Genomic DNA, 21,023 nt, shown 5'->3' on the forward strand with positions numbered 1-21,023 from the left:
AGTCTAGCCTGAGCTTTTTATACCTGACAAAGACCAACTGGAAAAGCTGTGCTAAAGCCTTGCCAGAAATGTCTGTTACTAATGACTTTAATATCTTCTTTCTTTTGCACTTCCTAATTTCTAAAGTTTTTTGAAAATTATTACTTCTACTAGTTAGGTGAATTTTTCTCTTACTTTCCAAAAGGCTCAAGAGGTGGGAAAGCTATACCCCAAAGTCAGTAAGTAATACTAATAGTTTTACAAATATGGCAGAAGTGAAGAAAATAAGTATGCAAATAACATCTCAAAAGTAAGAACTACTCAGAGGAAGAGTCTGAAGTAAAATCTGTGACTTCTAGCCTCCAGTATCCCTCTCATCACTGAACAACTCTCCCTCACCTGCCACAACTACAAGATTAGGTGAACCTTTGCTTACTATATGACTCTTCCAAGGGATCACATACCTCTTTCTATGAGTTGGGTAAAGATACGTCGGTGTAGGAGTCAGTTGCTCTTAGATCAAGTTTTGCGCAACAGCTCAGATTTTTCAGAGGAAATGCAAACACGTGACAATCCTGTTATCTTCTTAATAATTACACATCACATTAACAAAGTATCAGCTCTGCCACAACTTCACACACACAATATAAATAGGAAACCTTCATTCCCTTTCCTCACTTTTTTTCTTCTGAATGCTTCTGAGTCATGTAAAGAAAAGAAATTATAATGCCAGCTTTTGTCATAAAATAAGACTGAAAGCAAATCTAATTTTGAAGAATTAGAATGATGGTTATTTTCTAAAATACTGCCTATGAAGTTCACATTTTCCCAAGTTTTTTGGCACATTACTTTTTGGATCATATAGATCAATATTGGTAATTTTAAGATTGGTAGATTTAAGATTTACAAAAAAAAAAAGTTGCCTGGAAAAAACTGCCTACTGGTCAGTTATGGATTTTCTTTCACTAAGGTAATGCCCATAAAGTCAACAGAAAGAAATTCTAGAAAATATTTGAACAAGGCCGTAAGAAGGAAGACATCCAGGAGAATATTTTACAATCTGACAGTGGTAAACATCATAAAATATGTGCACTCTGGCATGTAGGTAACCAGAATCAAAGCTATGCTATTTGTAAATATAATATATATTCTGAGCTAAATTTTATTTAGAAAGCTGCTATTATCTGAGAACTGCAAACTCAGATTCTTTCTTTTGGCCAGACCAGACAATACAGCTACACACTGTGTTTAATTGTTAAGATTTTCATCTGATTCCACCTACTGGTAGGAAAATTATTTTCTACAGCCACAACAATAGTACAAACACATGCAAAAAAAGCTTTGTCCAAAATCTTATTCAAATAGTAGGAAGTCAAACTGGCAATCAGTTTTTTTCCAACAATGGATCTGATATCCAACATTTAAAAATCTGCTGATAAAGACTTTAATGAGTAATGTTATGATGTTTTTTGAAATTACTGTACAGTATCTTTGGTTAACAGGTCAAAATCCCTTTTTTCTTCCCAATTTATGCAGTTGGGAAACATTCATAATTTTTATTTTATCACCACTTGCTACTCCTATGCTTTACAGGAAAAATAATTCCTTTTTTATATACAAAAATCTATCACCTGAGAACTTCCAGATATCGGTATCTCAATGAATAGCTTACTTTTCCAAGCTTCCATGCACTGACATCTTCAAGTATAGAATTAAGAAAAAGTCCAGCTTTGGTTTTGAAGAAATTATTCAACTCTTAAGGATAATAAAAGAAATCATCAAGCTACATAATAACATTCTCTCCAATCTTCTAAAATACAAACATATGATTCACAGTTTGCATCAGGGCTTGATTGAGCTTTTGTAAAAGTTCCTAATTTAAAACCTAAACTTGCTTGAAATACATAGCAGTATAGGCTGAAAAATTAAATTTCATTTTTAAATTTGCACTTACAATCTGATCTACCTCCTTTACTGTTTGCACCGCTCTGTACACAAAAACCATGTTTCATTTTGTCATTTTACCAAGAGCAAAACTACATAACTACATACATATGTGTGTATATACACATATATATAACTACACATATATATAACTACCATTTTTAAAATATTTTTCAAATATATATGTGAACATAGATAACATTTTAAGCAACAAAACAAAGCAAACTGAATAAATCTTTTTTTTCATATTCATATCATTTGCCTGGAGTGAATCTTCTTTTTGTTTATATTCACATAAACATATGCAATGACATAGGACCCTATCCAAAATAAAATATCGCCTCTGTCCAAGCCAAATAAACACAGAAAGCCATGAATGCTGGGTAGCATGCCAGTCCCATGACTGGCAAATTCACCTCAGGGAAGGAGTATTTTGTCTGGTTTGTAGAAGAAAGGCAGTAAAATACTGAGTCCCTAATTCTACACCACTTTGTGAAGATTCTCAACCTGGTAAAGGGAGACAAGATCCCAGAAAAGTAAATTTTGTCATTTACAACATGGAATTCTCTATTTTGAACTTTATTTTTCTAAATAAAAATTGGGATTCAAATTAGTTTATTTACAGGCCATCATAAAGCCTTTAAAGAAATTAATGGGACTGCCGTAACTCTTTTGCTTGGTCTTGTAGGGTGAAAGAAGCCCTACCTCCCTAACTGTGCCTCTTAAGCTGGAAATGAAAACAAGAAAAAACTTCTGCCCAAGTCTTCAATGAAAGTGGAGGAGGGCTCCACCATAATTTGCCTGAAGGAATCCTTAAGAATTCCTTTTAAGTACCTTTTTCCAAGAATGATAGGAAAACATATCTAATCTCTTTTTTTTTTTCTTTTTTTTTTTTGAATCTCTTAGCCTGTTTCAGGCCAGAATTCATTTCTATTTCTCTTTTGTCTGACCACTGTTCAATCAGACTGGGGGAAAATGTGATTTTTTTTTTTTAATATAATATGAAAGGACTCATTCAGCATTTCATGGAAAAAAGACAACAGCAAGTGGAAAGTGCTTACAAAACTGAAGGAAAAGATCTTTTTAAAGCAACTTTAGATCCCAGTGTTTGTTGAATCCTCTGCAGTCCTGTGGGTTTTTGAGGGTAAATAACCACGTAAAACATTTTAGGCACAGTAAGACTCAGAGCACAAACTGAAGAACTGGATCCCAATATAGCATAAGTATTTATTTGAAAGAATACGGGACCATGCAAAGAAGCACAAACCTGTAGCCATTTTAGCAATGCTCTACTGAACATTGCATTGAACATGCACTCCCCAACCAGTGAAACGGTTAATAGGGGTGTGAGCTTGTACACACTGTTCCTTCATAAAATACTTGTCACAAAGTGCCAAAGCAGCTTAGTTCAGAAATAAGCTCAGTTATAGGGAGGTGCAAAAACATTTAACCGTGATTTTTGCAAATAATGTGAACACTTGTTCTTCTAGATTTTTAAATGTTATTTTTCGTTGAATGTTGAGAAATAAATTAGTTACAAGAAATATAACAAAGCCATGAAATTTGAATCACGTTATAAACCTAAGTCTACTAAAAGTAAATCTACTGTCAAAAAGTATCATTTAAAATACTTCTAAAGAAACCAGCTACTTCCAGTATTAAAACAAACTGTAAGTGTTTCCACATGCAATTAAATCTCCATTTTGTGTGTGTGCCATGACTGAACTAATAAACCTTCAGAGCTGGGAACGCTGTGTAGCACAGTGCAGACACCTGAACTACCTGTGCGAGATCAAGACTGTGCAGAAGCAACAGCATTACCTGTTTTTTCCATTGTGTCATATTTCAGATCTCTCCTCACCATTACCTTAGATAATGGAAAGATACCTGTACACGACCTGGTGATGACAATTCCATTTCACACATGCATTGATTACAATATATTTGAATAATTCATTCCTTTTCAGACCATAAGAATTAACTTGCTTTCATTTGATCAAATCTGTAGTAAATCACAGTATGAAAGACACATGAAGTAATTTTTCAATTATTTTCTGAAATGGTAAGTTCAGACAAAAAAAAAAACAAAATGAATAAATTAGGTCTGTTCAGTCTAAAGGAAAAAAATGAGGAAGTCACAATAATAGTCTTCCAATATGTAACAGGATGCTAGATTCCTCCCTGTCCACTAAAACAGTAAAGAATAAGAACCAACATAGAGAAGTTCTCTATGAGAATCAATATACATGGACTTCATGTTGCCACGCTCTGTCTATTCAGTAAACAACCCTGAAGCTTAAATCCTGACATCATGCACACATTCATGTGAAAAGAACAGTATTCGAATACTGGTGATACTTTCTACTTCATCTTCCTAATCTAGGTTTTTAAAATACCCAAGCGATGTCTACATTCACACCTACTAGCAGTCTAACATTTTTAAAAGCAGAGCCTTGTGCACAAAACTTTCTTGAAGAACCTGTGCCCCAAACTGCTGAATAAAAGCACTTCTGAGCTGCAGGCAATAGAACCTGAAGGCCACTGTACGCCATGACCGTGACAGCTCTGAAAGGCTACTCCAGGCTCACCTGCCGTGTCGGAGCACGTGTAGAGCAATCTCCAGTCTTTTTGCAAAGACTATACCAAACAGACTATAATATGCAATAAGGCAGGGGCTTGAGCAAGGCAATTCTGAGAAGATCTCTGTCTAACTGGACATTTTAAAACCTTTAAAATTAGTATTTAAAGTGGAGTAAAAATGGTTACTTTTCCATTTTGTTTTGGGTGGTGTTTTTTTTTCCTAGTAATGTGATATATACAGGAACCAAGTTTGGAATTTCATTTTGTCTTTGAAATAATAAAGAATTACGCTTTCAGAATTTTTTTCCTTTGCTTATGACTACAGAAATATCCACTAATGTCAATTAAAGAGATATTGCAACATAGAACAGAAATTGATTTAAAATGTTAATAGAAGCTGCTTGTTAAATATAACAAGATTTCCAATAAAACTGTATAAATAATTTTATCCACCAGATGGCACATGCCTCACGTTTTACTTGCAATACTATCAAAGTTCAGCGACACCGATGAAAAAGATAAACTTCTTCTGTTTTTCTTCTAACTTTATACATTTCAACAGTAATTTAGAAATTATATACTGTTTCAACACAACACATAAAAAGACGTGTGTTGCAATCAAGGTACAGAATAAGGAACACGCTTTCAAAATCAAAATCAACGTAAGCATCTATGAAGCATTCTGAAACCCTGGCCTTCTCTGTCCTAGCAAGGAGATGCTAATATAGTTCTACAAGTAAAGTTATACTGCAAAACCATCCTTGCAGAGACACAGTTTGGGGATAAAGAAAGCATAAGGGTTTTTCTACCACTATAGTTTATCCAAGTTCTCTAATGAAATAAGTTGTATTGTCAAAAGGACCACAGCTAGACAAAGACTTTATCATTACGGGCATTATATATTCATGGTTATTTATGATCTGGCAAAATATATATATACATATATAAAAAAATACACACTTACATGCATATATCTGTATATACATACAAACCAGATCTAAGTGGAAATCAGTGATGACAGTTACACAGATACTGTAGTCAAACAGAAAGAGGTCTTGTCAACATTTTCAAACACAGTGTTTCAGTGGAATTTAGGCCCAAATTTTCCAGTTGGCCTATAAATCCATAACAAGACTTCAAAATGTAGCTGGTCTGTTTATGAGAAATATCAGACATTCAACATCTCTAAAATCATGATAATTTTATCCAGTAGACTAATCATGAATTATGGGCATATAATTTAAATGTCTGTATTTAAAAATGTTGACCATAATGCTTTTGAATAGTATTAAAATGTGAATTTTACCTTCAAAGAAGTAGTATAACATAAATTACTGTATAAATAAAGCTTTCTCACAGCATCTCCCTCCTGTTTTGGAAGGATCAGCTCTGATAAAGTACAGTTCAAACCTCCATGCCTTCTCGATTGATGGGAGTCAGATCATTTGTATCTGTCCATGGTATTACACCAAGACAGAGCAACCATTTTAGACATAATGTCAACAGCTGGTTAGAGAGTAGCAACTTGCAACAAGTAGCAAACAGGCCAGTCTTTGAACCAATGACTTACAAAGTTTTGTGATCCTAGCATTAAACTTGACTCAGGCAGGAAATAAAAAGCAGCATTTCTTTTATAACCCTCATTCATACTTAGGTCTTTTGTTAATAAATGTGGAGGATCAACAGCCAGACCACATCTCTTAACAGACACATTAATAAAGAGAACCTCTCTATCACAAAAGGCCAGATAATAGGGAAAAATGGGTAATGTTCTTCAGTAAGCAGATAGTTTGTGGTAGGGACAAACTGATTTGAATGACTTGCTTACCATCATAAAACATATAAATTAAAAATTAGGAAAGTACAAAAATATAAAACCTCAGAATGTTCAATGGCAACAACATTCTGCCATATTACAGAAACACTGCGGTTTCAAATTTCCTCTTAACAACCGCTCAGCGTTTAATCCATTTTTTAATTTATGGACTTTTCTTCTTGCAAAAAACAGTTTCAGAGAGAGAGGAATATCTAGAAGAAAAAAGAATATGGCTTTCAATGTTACACAGTAATGATTTATTCTATACACATACGCCCTGAACAATTGCTCTTTTTTATATGTCAGTTGTTATAAGCTACTTATTTTCTCAGAAATGATAATCTTGACAATTCATTAGGAAGTTGTTTCCCACTCTTAAGGAGTCTTGAAGAGTTTAATATCTTAATATTTTGGCCTGGACATAAGGCAAGGGTTTATTCAAAAGAAGTATCTGGAAAAATTGAACTTGTTTTATTACCGTGCAGGCACACTGTGCCATCCAGCCCCTACTCTACAGACTGCAGGACAGAGAAAAGGGAAGCAAAGAAATAGGACTTCTGGACAGGAGCTGGGGCAGAGGGATGAGTTAGACTACAGGATAATAATACAGGGCTTACAGGAATCTTTGGGGACACTATATTTTCACTTCTCAAAAAATGATATTTAACATTAATTTTTTCTTCTGTTTCCCAAAAAAAGGAGATCACATTATGGTCTAGACTGTCTTAGATTTGAGTCAGTTTAATATTTATTTATTGACAGAACATGCAGAAAATAATCTCATCTCAGTCAAAAACCACAAACTTACCAATTGGATTCAGCCAAATTGTGGAGCATGGGTTTCCACACTGTGGTGCATACACAAATGTCACCTAAGCAATCAAATACCTCTTCCTGCATGTGCACACTGTTAAATGCTGCTGCTACCACGATGATACTAATACATGAGCAAGCCGAATTTGGAAGCCCTGCTCCTCTTTACAGGCAAGAGGTGGTAGCCTTTAAGAATCTGGGAAGCAAGGAGAGAGACTCAGGTATCAATAACCATGTTAAATTTTCTGATATGCCCCATCTTAGTCTTTTAAGAAACTTTGGAATTTCAGCCTTTCCAAAATTAAGTTTAACTGCACCGTATACAGGGATTTCATTTACTTCTCAGACAAGAACCCTAAGTCTAATTTTTTCTTCAGACTTTGAAACTCATTTTCTCAACTTCCAGATGTGCTTTTTTAAAAAAAAAAAAACAGTTTATGAAGTATATTATTTTAATTAGATGCATACCATAGCAGAAAATATTCCTGGGGAAAAAAAAAAAAAGAAAACACCATCTAATTAAAAATTGAACAAACTAGCAAAACAGCCCAACTGACCCTTGCCACACATGCTCAGCCTTGTCACACCAAGCCTTGCCAGAGCGCCTCTGTTCATAATGGTTTAGCAATCAAAATATGACTAACAATCTCTCTCCAAATTCTTTTTAATTTTCCTAATACTTCTACTTGAAAGTGCAACCTTCACACAGATCAATCATGATAGTTCTAGCACTGGTTTAGATATGTCTTATTTCCACAGAAAAGGAGCAAAACATTTACTTCTTGTTAGGTTTAGAAGTAAGATTTTGGGTTTTTTCTCTATATTTTTAAAGATGCAAAATTCAAAAGACTCTTTGTCAACTATCTCTTTTATTTTCCTTCCAAGCTCTTCATAACTCACTGGCTCCTTTTCACTACTTCTTTCAGTTAACCTTTTATACCTCATTAGGAAATTCTGCCCAGTACTGTTAAATGAATTTCCACTTCTTTTACTTAATGAAGAAGTTTTCTTTTTCTTTTTTTTTTTGTCCCCTCAGATCCAACTGAGTCACAACCAGATGGATATTTCCTGTGAATCTGCTTTCATCTTGGCTGTTGTTTTCCTTGTGTTCTTGGCAGACTGGAGAAAACAAGCAAGGATCAGAGGAATCTGGTCATTAACTCCTAATATAAAGACTAATGAATAAACACATCTTTTTTCACTGGTGAAGAGAAAAGGAAAAAAAAAGGAGTTACAAATGTAATACTCTCTGATACTATGTTGAAATGGACATTTAGCTTCAGCCCAAAATACCAGCTCTTTTTGAAAGCCAATTCCAGTCTGAAAGTGTAATACCACAAGCATGTGCATATCAATCATCTAATGTGAAGTTTAAATGCTGTTTACTAAACTTTCCTGGAAGAAGAATCTGAAAAGAACATGGAAAGGAAGAAGCAGAAAAATGCTCAAACCAAAATATAATACTTGTAAATGGTACAGATGCCATATGCAAAGAGATATGAGCTCAACACAGCTAACATAACCTAACAAAAGCAGGACTGCTATACAGGCTACACAATTGCATGAAGAAGGAACTACAGCCTTAACTATTAGACTCAGCTAAAGAGTAGATCATGATAGTAGATAGTGAATAGTATGAAAAACACTATCCAGTAGTAGATAACTGAAGGGAAATAAACTGGGAAGCTTTTCTCTATGCAGAAGACTGAGGGGTAAGAAGGCTCCATAAAGACCACCAGTGTATGAGTAGTAAGCAAGCTGAAGCCTGTTAACAAAACATTGAAGGTAAGTTCAAGAATGACACTGGGGAGCAAGAACAGACTGTTGTTGATAGACTTGAAGTAAAAAGAGCAAAGCTAGTTAGGAGGAGATACAAAAAACTAGAATTTCAAAAAAAAAAAAAAACCCCAAAACAAAAAACCAACATTCCCACCTCCCCTCCCAGAATTCAGTGAGAAGTCCCATGGAGACTTCCAGGATCAGGAAGCCTAGAAAGAGAGAGCAGATCTTTGGGTCATCTTCCAAAAGGAACCTGGGAGAAAAGGCCTGAAAAGACCATGACAAAACAAAGACAGCGCAAGCTGCAGGGCTGTCTTTTTCAAATGGCAACAGCTGGAACATACCCTGAGAGATACAGGTCATCAAGGCTGGTACTTGCAGAACTCTGCGGAGTCCTAGAAAATGGTTTGGGGTAGGGCCTATGAATGGGCAGAAATAAAAAGCAGTCTAGGGAAACAGCACCTTGTCCAGGGGAGCAAATGCATGCTCTACAGTTCTGGGGCTGGGACCTTCGTTACAGACAAGGCCCCAGTTCTTCCTCTGCTACCCACTGATAAGAAACTCAATGACCTAACAGGTATAAAATATTTAAAGCCTTCAACCAAGGGAGCGAGGATCACTAGTCATTGGAGTTGATGTGATGCCAACTGCCTTCGCTGTGTGCTTTTCCATTATGTCAGAGGGTGCAGGCTAAGAAAGATCTGGCCACAGAGGTCACAAGGAGGACAAAAGCACCGCAAGGGACAGGCGATGCTGGATGCTACAGGACAGCCTTCTACGTCAGGCCAAACAAGAAGGGGCACAAGTGATCCTTCCATATCCTACATAGTAACAACCTCAATCCTGAAGACAGAGGGCAAGGCAGTAGTTCCCCTACTATCTATATAAACACCTTCCTGGTTAGTAAATAACTCATTTAAAGGTCCTGAAGAAAGATGTCTGAAGCCAGGAAAAGATGCAGCTGCTATCTGCATATGGAGAACTTCACTATGAAAAAAACAACTACAAAAAAAACCCAAAGAACTATCTTGGTTTATGCCGCAAAAATACATGTACAAACTCAGTTCTAAAATTCCAAAATAGTTTGTATGATTACAAAAACAACATATCCACTATCCAAATCAGGCCAAATCCTGAAAAGAAACTTATGCATGCACTGGTCAGGTTGTTACCTAGATCACAGATCAGATAAACCAATACATTCCCATAGGGACACAAAAATATTGCATTGGAACTGCTTGAAAAAATTCAGTCGCACATACCAAATCCCCCACACAAAGCTTAATCACTCTAGTGTTTCTGATGATGGATTTATTTTCCTGCATCAAAAGAGCTTCTTGTGTAGCAAAAGCTTTTTAATCTGTGAAAAATCTTCTAGGTACAGCAAGCACAACTTCATCTTATGAACTTCACCATACCTTTACTTTTAATGGTATCTGATTTATTAGTTTTAATTTTCCCTCATTTTATAAAAGTAATTTTAATTCTGAAAGAAACCATTGATGCATTTATCTCCTCAACAGCTGAACCACTGTAAGGAAAAACAGGAAACAGCTGGTCAAAGCTAAACTGTGATGAGAAACATGTTCAAAACTAAAAAAAAAGACTCAAAAGTGATCTACCATTTGCAAAGGTTGGATTCACAGTCTTTCCAAACCAATGGCACAGAAACACCAGGCAAGGCAAATTAAATATGAAATGATTCACAAATGCCTGCTAAAGATGAAAGCTTAAGGAACTTTGTTGCTTAAAGGAAGCATTCAAATTACTGTAAAAGTCCCCTTTCACCTATTGGTTAAAAAAAAAAGGCCCAGTTGTATTTCTGGACTGCCAGAGAATAGGAAAATTAGTACACTGCTCTTTTACATATGATCCCTGCTTTACTTCCAGTTTGTTGATAACCTCTACCGACCCTCTACATAGTCGCAACCTATCGAGTGAGATGGCATTAATAGAGACACCAAAGTCTCCTTCATGCTCTTAGCAAATCACTAGATGTCAATGAAATGTTCAGAATCCAAAAAATTCTGCATTTCTAGAATTCTCCCTTGGTGTATTTTAAATGGTGCGAATTTCAAAAGGACATGTAGGTGAGTCAGAATACAAGTAAAGCTCAGAAAAGGCAAATATTCAAGTGTTCATGAAATAACCTCTTTTCTTCTTCAAAAACACATTTATGTTTAAAAACATTAACCATTTAGTGCAATACTAAGATAGTAAACAATAGATAGGAAGTCCAATATTATAGTTTCCATGGCAACTGTACTGTGCTTATATAAAGTAAAATATATGGCACATGCACAGGGTCGTATTATAATTGCCTCAAGTGTGTAGCATGATGCTCTAAGTCCACAAAGTTACTCAAGACAACAAACTCCTAATTTAAAACAGAGGAGACTGAAGACAGTTCTCTCTCTGAGGTCTTTTTCTTGGTCCAAGCAAAAACAACATTTAGAACAATTCTCCACGGCTCAGATACTTTCTTATGGTTTTGCTGAGAGATAAACCATACAGAATTATTAAAACCTTATTTCAGACTAATAGTATTTTACTATTGATTGGATATATATATATATATATATATATAAAAATTACCTTAGTTTTTGTTTGCTTTTATGCATGTATCTCCAAAATCACCAAACAGTTCATTAACAGTTCATGCTGGTGGAAAAACTGTTTGGTGGTTTTGTTTTTTGTTTTTTAACCACTAGAAACTTGGTATGTCCATGCTGCAGACTACAGTGTAGCACAGAGCTAACTAAGCCTGCTGAAAGTTAGGCCACAGCATGAAAGAGTTTGGCAGTAATTCTTCTTACCCAATGCCTGAGCGATACAACTACCAGTCTCTAAGTCTACAGAGCAGCTGAGATCATCACTTGTTTGTAAGACAGCTAGAACAACAGGGTCAGGTCCAGAAGTAGGGCTTCTGAACAGAGTGGTAATATGAACAGTAAGTAACAGCCTGTGCAACTGAAGGGTACTGCTATCTGCAGCTAACAATTCAAGGAGGTTTTAAGTATCAAGTTAAGCCTTCCAAACTGACCATCTTTTCAGTGCATTATACATATTTATATAGACAATAATTTTAGTTTAAAGCTATAGTTTTAAAACTGTTTAATGTAAGATTTTGGAATTCATTTATTAAAAGATTTAATGTAAAATTCTGGATCCCATGAAGCCCATAACTGTTTTGTACATACTTTTTTTTTTTCCTTCCAAGTCACATTGCCCTGTAGGAGATTTTAAACAGATTTCAGTATGACCAGAATTTCACCCACTCTTTAATACTTGAGGAGAATTTGTGAACACTTTAAGAACTAAGACTGTCGCAGTATCAAACCAGTGCAGCTACAGCACATACTTTGTTTTGCTCATATTTTACTAAAGAAAGTCTGTATCTGATGTGATTTTTTGAAAATAATTTTAAAATGTCAGGAGAATAAAATCAAGATAGTCATGGAGAGTATAAGAATCACTTTTAATCATCTCAAAAGAAGCTCACATTAATTTTATTATGAAATTGAAGTCCAAATGCTGGAAATAGTCAACAGACATTATAGTTACTGGAAAAGCTAAAAAGAAAAATCTACCGTTTTCACAACAGTTAAATTGTTCAGAGAGTCCTATAGCAGGTGCATGTGCTGATTTCAAAATAAAAACAAACTTTTTGTTACTGTTGCATGTTCCCATACTGTCGTAGCACACTTATTTGTAGGTATCTATCCTTGAGCATTTATTATTCTAAGAAAATCGTAACTTTGTACAGTAAGTATTATAATTCCATAAATGAAAAGACTCTTGAACTTTCTACAAAAGTGAGGACAATACCACCATCTATAAGTAAGAATGATCAGATATTCCTCTCTCATGCTCATCTAGAGGATTGATAAGCACATTTCAAACATGAAGCTTCAATTTCATTTTAAAAATGACTATGGTTATGGTTTTAAAAGTGATAACAAAATGGATTCTGCCACACAATTTTGCATCTCAGTATGAGCACTGTACGACATGTGTGTTTTGCAGATAAAGACTAGCTTCTAGTTTTGCAATTTTCTAGTGAAGTTATTAGGAGAGTAAGAAAAGGGAAAGAGAAGTTAGGAATGCCACGACTGAATGTTTATGTTCCCAGCGCTGCCCCACTTCCGACATTCCTGGTGAAAGTTGCGAGCTGTCACACTGCCCTGAGTCACCAGGCTTCCAGCTGCTGCACTCGGGCAATTAGCTTTCCTTGGTGGGGGAGCGCTCAGAGCTTTCCTGTCGCTTGATAACCCGGTTCATATGTATTTGGATAGTACGTGACAGCTGCATTATGTTCAAGTTTTATTCCTTTTCTTTAAGCTGTCACTACTATATCCAAAAACATACTACTGACTACTATATATATATATATATATATATACACACACACACTTTGTAACCAGATGCTCATAACTATATGATATCAAAACACTTTTCATAAATAAAGAAACTGAATAACCTTGTATCTCATGGAGGATGCCTTAAATATTGTGGCCTTTTTCCTGCAGGTATCATTTTACAAGAACAGAAAATTTCCTACAAGTCCCTGTTTAAAATTTCATACCAAGAAGATATATGCCTATTGGTTCTTGTCAGCCCAAGCTTATTCTCTTTTATAAATTTTCTAAAAGATTCCAAAAGACTGTAGAAAAGCAAGATAAATTAAAGAAAATATGTATGAAACTTCATGAGTTCAGATTTTAATTACCCACTCACCAACAGAGCAATCTTTATACAGCACAGATTTTATTCATACATACCAGAGTGAACGGTCAAAACTTTTCAATAGTTCATATATGTAATTGAGATAAATTAGTTTTTAAACTAAAAACAATTTAGAAGAAGGGATAACTTTATAACACTCTAAAATAAACTCTTCAGCGTGCTGCAGGGAGATTTTCTAAAACAGATCTTCATGCTTCTTTACAGTTAATGAACAGTCACTAGAAGGAAAGTCAGAAAATGTGGAAAAACTGAAGACATAATGTATTGCTCTTGCCAAGACTCCCACACTATTGGCTCTAAATACATAAGTGTGCTCACAGCTAAAACTCATTGTTCATAATTTGGCCCCAAATTGTTAAAGCTGTAAGGCAACTGCAAAATAACACAAAGTACGAACAGATTTCTCTCTATCACACATTATAGCAATAAAATTGACTACTTAGGCAGACAAGGTAAAAGTTCTATTTTTAAAGCTAGCCTATAAAACTGGAGTAACTCAACCCAAAGCAAATACAAGTACAGAGCTTCATTTAACAAAGTTCAATTTATTTTTACAGCACTTACTGAAGGGAAAACATAATTTCATGCCTATTTGGCTCCTCTTTTGCTTCCCTGATTTCTTTCCAACTAGTCAGTTTCACTCATGAACTTTTTTTTTTCCTTTAAATAAAAGGCTGTAACTCTTACACAAATAAAAAAGTAATGCAGGGTCAAGATAGAACAAAGCAAAGCTCATCCATTCCTTCAAACTACTTTAACATATGAATAAACCTTTTTGTTTAGAAACATGACAACAGTAGTAACAGGTAAGATACTCGTGCACAGTCAGAGAAAAAACTGATTGTTCAATGGGAAGAGAACCCAGGCCACTTGCTTTATTCGCTTTATGTCATTTTTCTCCTGTAAATTCCTTTCAGACTGTTGGACTAAGAAATTTTATTTCCAAGTGGGAAAACAAAAGAATCTCAAACCCCAAATCTGTCTGTAATTCATAGTAACATCCATATACGGTAGAGAATTGCAAACTGTCTTTTTATAATAAAAAAGTGCAGCATAAACTTTAGCATAAAGAGCAGTGTAACATTTTAGGCATACATGCAAAAGTGGGAGGGAAACATGCAGAAGTCCATTTAAATAATTTCTTCTTTTTAAATATGGAGCAAGAAGAAAGTGTGGAAAAAACATATAATCTTATCAGAATGATGTTCTTAGCACAGCGAATCTAGACCTGAAACTCTTACAGAAACAATTTAAAACGAACCGACAAGAGAACACCTATGAGATTTTAGTTTCTTAGGCTGCTTTGTGGCTTGGGAACCTCACAGAGCTTGGCAGAGCGACTTCACTAGCAACACTCCTACTGCCAGGTGGTTTCCCGGGGCCACTCTACTGAGCTGCGCCTCTGTTTCACCAAATCGTACTAGTCATCCGAGTGAAACAAAACACGTACTCAAAGACTCTTATGCTTCTCATACTGTCCTTAGTACACAGGGTAAATCAGATGCTTCCAAGTTTTCTTGTTTTACCTCTTAAGAATCTGCATAGGTCTTGTAATTATATAAATTACATGTTTTGTACCAGAAAATGTGTCCTCCAAGATACTGTCAGATAAAAGAGGGGTACACTATTCATTCTGACAAAATATTGACAATAAAAGGTAAATAGTAAATCCTACACCTGACAAAAGTACTCCCCCCCCAACAAAATCTCCTCCTCTGAACAAACAGCACTACTAACATTTCTTTTGATCATAAACATACAAGTACATGTTTTCATGTAATGTAAAGTGCTCCTGTATTTAGTTAGTGTGATTGGTTGTGAGAATAGTCAAAGTAGATGTTAATTCCATGACTGACAGCAAAACACCAATCTATCTGAAAAGTCATTTTTGTAATGCAAACATCTCCAGCATAATGACGCCCAAAATTCTGGAATCAACTTGAGTTACATAAATTGTATTTTCAGAGAAGTCAGAAAGCATACAACAGAAAGATACACTGGTTAGAGTTGCTGGGACAGCCCAAGGGGGAAGGGTGGAGGAGGGGGAAGGGGAATTGGGAATTAACCTCTTTATAGGCTCAGAATTAAAATATTAATTCTAATTCTGAAGAATTTAAATAAAAAATTTCAGACAAACACACACCATATATTAAAGGGAAAACTTCTTATGCCTCTTCTGTCTGGCTCTGTTTCCTTTAAAAGTATTTTCCAAGCTGATTGTTTCAGATATCACATTTCTTAAACAAGGCAGTAAAACTCTTTACCTCCCAATCTTTTTTCCTCTCCTTAACTATTAGTTAACAGATGCCACCAGCTGATTATTGGTCAACTGTATGGCAAGCAAGAATTCTTACTACAAGAATCCTTACATTAGTCATGCAAGAAATCACGAATCCTTGCATTAAATCAGTTTTACACTTGAATCAAAAACACTGAAATGAATTTAACCTACATGAAAAAATGTGCAATGATCATAGATGCTGAAATATTATACCAATTAAATTAACTATGAAACACTCCTTTATCAGACAAAAGTTAAGATTCTATCTGTAAACAGATGTAGTGATAATAATTAAGGGTTTTTTTCAATTGCTATTGCATTTGGTTTTGGCATGTCAGTAGAGCCTAAACAGCTGGAGAGAACGCAAGCCAGCAGAATTCTTGCCTCTTAAAGCTTCAGCTATGGGTATCAGGAACGTAATGACACAGCAAAGACGGTGCTGACACCTACAAAATAAGCTTAACTACAAAATTCAATTATTATGCATTGCAGCTATGCTGTTGCGCAATTACACTGTCATCTGGAGATCACCAGATCACTCACCTGGTTTGAGAAAATCACCCAGGGGGTAGCCTAGCGAGTTGCTCATATTTTATGTCTTAGTCAATAGTGCACCTGAATACTTTTGTCATATTATATAACACTACCACAGAAACACCACCCTATCAGGAAAAAAAAAAAAGAGGCGGACGTCAGCACTATGAACCTAATGTGTCACAGGCACAGAAGGTTTAATGATTCTAGAAACTATGACTTTTATAATTCTACAGATTGCTAATGTGATGCAGCTGAGTTGGACCAAAAAAGTGGACATGCTGCACCAGTGCAAGCAAAGCTAACAACAGAGCTTGCACTCCCAGTATTTGTTTCCATGGCAAAGTCTTCAAAGGTGTCTGGGACAGCTTTAAGATGGACTGACATGAGGGCCTGCACTCATTCACTGTTCTGACACTGACAAGCACATTTCTCATGTATAGACACAACAGCCAGGTTAAACACATGCACAGCGCAATGCTTATCCTTATCAGATGGACAGGGCTACACAAGTACATGAAAAATTAGGAAAAAAAGTAATTCAGCATAAAAATCTTCTCTCTGACAATGCACACTAACTACACAGCGGAGAAGTCTAAATCTGTATATAAAATATGTAAAAGCAGTAATCATATGCTACATTTAAAAAAGTATTATTTCTTGTATTTTCTATATAATCCAAAGCCTCAGTCCTACCTTCCTATACTGCGAACAGTCAAAAAATTAAAAAAAAAAAGACAACAATTCAGTACCTTTCCAAAATTAGCTCTAAAATTATGTTAGAGATATGCACCAATGAGACCCACATTTTCCCATTTAAAACATAAAGGTCTTTATTGTTCTCTGTTACACCAGTACCATTAGGAAAACTGAATTTCTCTGACTTTTTTGCCCTGAAAAACAGAGCTACTGTTCACTTAGCTGTTCCAAACACATGCATACTCAAAGGGTGAGATAAGGGGAAAGAAAGAACAAATTACCACATTCATTTGCTACTTTCTCCTTCTTCATCTATTAACATGAACACTTCCTACAAATGCTCACAATTCATTACACTATTTTAACTCAGTACATATGTTTAATAAGTATTTGAAAAGTCCACAGTATTAATTTCATGTTTGTATAAAAGCATCTGTAAGGCTAATAACAAACCATAAACACATAGAAATTACAGAAATTATCTTTGATACTAAAATAACAGAAAACTAATGCTAAGAATGTTTGATGCCTATTATACATTAGAAGATTAAATACAGAGGTTGGTACAAAAAAAATTTCAGAAGTGTCCATCTGGAAGAAGACAGACTTAAAACATGTAGTTTTAAGCCTCTTTTCAACACAAGAAGACACTCTGCATTGTAGTTAGACTGTTTTACTGTACTTGTTAATCTTTTGTTCACTCACAGACAGAATTTATTACAGTTATTGCTGTGTTTGTATATGTACTACAAAAGCGTTCAAATTAAACCTTTCACACCCAATAATGTTATACACTCAGTTTTATGTGGCAGTGGTGAGAAAACACAGCAGACATGTCAGTTAAGTTAAACTGGAAATACCTGAAGAAGAATCCTGAACACATCCTTACCTCTCCATATTTGCGTAAGTGAAAGTTATCCTAGATCTCAGCAATGCAACATTCTCCCTTCCCTCCCTTCTCCTCCTCCCCACCACAAAGCATAAAAGACTGTAGAAACACACTGAGCTGATGCCTTTAGTGCAGCGTGATCACCCACCAGGGCACATGCTGCACTAGCAAGTATCTACTCTTCACTGGTTGGGATAGTGAGTATCACAGTAATGAACACCACCATAAAGCTTTGCTATCTGATACAAGAACTGAGGGACAGCTGTACTTACAACTCTTTAATCATCTACCTAAACAGAAAAATATTAGTTTCTAGAAGGATATTAGGATATTATTGGAGGACACAATCATCATGGAGCTCCTGGGCCATCAAGTCCATTCTTCTGCTATCACTGACACAATTTCATATAATTATAATTAAAGATTATATAAATGTGCATAATTATCCATAAATACAATTTTATAGAAATGTAAAATTATAATTATTCCCTCATGCTAATTTTAAACCAAAATGAGTTTTTAATAATTCAGCTTATGTAGTTCTAAAAAGCAGTGTTCAACACAAGGCTGAGATTCAATATGGTTAGATGAAATATCCTATTAGGTGGTACTAAATGTTTGTCAGTCAAAGGCATTTCATTGAATGAAAGGTCATCAGGTTAGCAAAAGTCTTACAGAAACAAACAAACAAAAAACTATGAAAAGCTTACCTCATACCACAAAGACTTCTGAAGAAAGGAATTAAATTCCCATTTTATTAAGGACTGAATTACAGTTAGCTGTTCTGTTGTAATCCTACAATGCTTCAAGCCACTGCCGTTTCTCCTTTGTTCAACATAATTCCAAGACGCAGTTCCTATGTGCCCTGAAGGTAAAGTCCTAACAATTGCTCTTGTTCCAGTATAAACTGATTTTTTAACCTCCTTATCATTTTTACAAAAACGTCTTATTAATAAAGTGGAACGTTCCTTTTTGTTTCTAAAAAAATCCTCCTCCATCTCTTCTTCACAGTTATCACTGCAGTCTTCAAAATGGCTCAGAAAGGGCTTTGAGGGCATTCTTCCAGTAAAGTTATTTCCACAGAAGTTGTGACCTGAGCATGCCACTTTAACCTTTCTTGCTGCTCTTTCCAGGCATAAATACTTATCCCTTAAAGTGTCACAACCATCATACAACTGTTGCCCATTTCCATTCTCACAATTATTTGTCAACTCCACTAATCTGCAAGTGCAGGCTGTAGAACCAGTGGTGTGATCATCGTCAGTACTTACTGGCTGCAAGCAGTTATCCAAAATGAAATTGTTGTGTAAATTGCACAAAGCCTTCGATACATTTCTTTCACTAGCACAATGAAAGTGAAAAAAGGCTACCTTATCAGCATCGGTAGTTGCATTCTTATTTACAGCTGACTGGCTTCTTAACGAAGGTCCATCCACTTTCAACTGAATTTCAGCAAGCATGGTTCTTTCCAGTGAAACAGGAATTCCAGTTTCCAGGCACATATCTCCCCCTACTAAAGAATCACATGATTTATATAACTGGCTGCATGGAATATTGCTCTTATAGTTTTTCTGTACAATGTTACGGTTAATATTAAGAAATTCCATTGAATCAGGGATGGGGCTGTTCCTCCCCCAGAAGTTTTCATTACTATTGTCATCAGCCATTTCTTCATTTGCCAGAGAGAATATTTTGGGCAGAGAGCCCTGAAGACTTTCTTGTTCAAGTCTGTGTAAGTATGAAAGCGTGTGTGTGGTTTGTCTTCCCGGGCTGGCAGTATGTCTTTTTATAACACTGGTGTTCAAAGCATTTTCACTATTTTCATCTCCAGCTGACTGAGCAGGTATCACTTTACCCTGTACCACAGACACAAGAACAGAAGCTGTCATTTCCTCAGAGGTCATCTTGACACACAATCTTTAGCTGTTGGATATTTGTTTGAGGGGATTCTACCAACCATCACACCATGATTTCAGTGCAATAAAAGATTCAATGCTAAATAATCAGGAAACACACAGTAAAACATACGTTGGTTACTTGTTCTTTTTTAATTGGGGGGGGGGGGTGGAAGGAAAAAAAAAGAAAAGAGTAATTCGTTTAACTACTGGGCTATTAATCTTTCCCAGCTGTGGATTATTTGCATGATATATAAACACTCTTAAATCAGCTTCTTAATGTGACATAGCCATTTGACTTTTCCCACAATTAATTCTTCTATCAGATGTAGCACAAATATTGTTGCCTCGGGGTGCAGAAAAAGAAAAAAAGTGAACGTATAATCCATGCCAAAGACGTATCTCTCTGCAGGACATCCAAAAAGTTGGTTTTCTGTAAAGAAAAAAAATACATATATTATATATATATATATATATATATTTAACAGAATCCATGGCACAATGTCCACAATCACAATTACAACACAAAGAAATGGCTTTTATGTAAAGAGAAGGAACACAAAACATCAGAAGATAATTACACTGAAACCTAGAGAATTTCAAAATACAAGTTTAAATATGTCTTTACAAGTCTCACTTTCCAATTTGGGGAAATTGCAATCAATTTTATGTATTTAAATAGTGTCTTCATTACACTACAGAAAGCTACACGACTGAATAAAACTAATTTTACTGAAGCTGTAACACTGAAATTACACTGTAAGTAACTGAACTTACAAGATATATATGCAAACTGAAATAAGAAAGTTTACTATCTATAATTTCTCTAACTTAAAGCCAGGATAATTAAAATATTTTGAAGAAAAAAATATTATTTTTAAACTTATGCTGTTTTTTAAAATATAGCTAATTCTTTTCCTGTTCAAAACTGAAGTCTATCATGACAACAGTTGTTTTGGTGTTTTGAGGTTTTTTGGGTTTTTTTTCTTCCCAGTAACCCTTATGCTGTGTTTGGTACTTTGATATCATAAAGAAAACACAATTTTTGCTAAAAGTTTATCACTGAAA

At 35.2% G+C, this 21,023-nt stretch overlaps 1 protein-coding gene across 1 annotated transcript in view; it reads right to left on the minus strand.

Annotated features, from left to right (window-relative positions):
* Positions 1-20,102, minus strand: part of PLCE1 (phospholipase C epsilon 1) — a 145,576-nt gene extending 125,474 nt beyond the window's left edge. The window contains exon 1 of the mRNA XM_067300059.1: positions 18,771-20,102. Coding sequence (XP_067156160.1) covers positions 18,771-19,964 — 1,194 coding nt within the window. The 5' untranslated portion in view covers positions 19,965-20,102. The remainder of the gene's footprint in view (positions 1-18,770) is intronic.
* Between the last annotated feature and the right edge of the window lie 921 nt (positions 20,103-21,023).

The sequence above is a fragment of the Apteryx mantelli genome, chromosome 7 (genome assembly GCF_036417845.1).
Source record: "Apteryx mantelli isolate bAptMan1 chromosome 7, bAptMan1.hap1, whole genome shotgun sequence".
Classification (NCBI taxonomy): Eukaryota; Metazoa; Chordata; class Aves; order Apterygiformes; family Apterygidae; genus Apteryx; species Apteryx mantelli.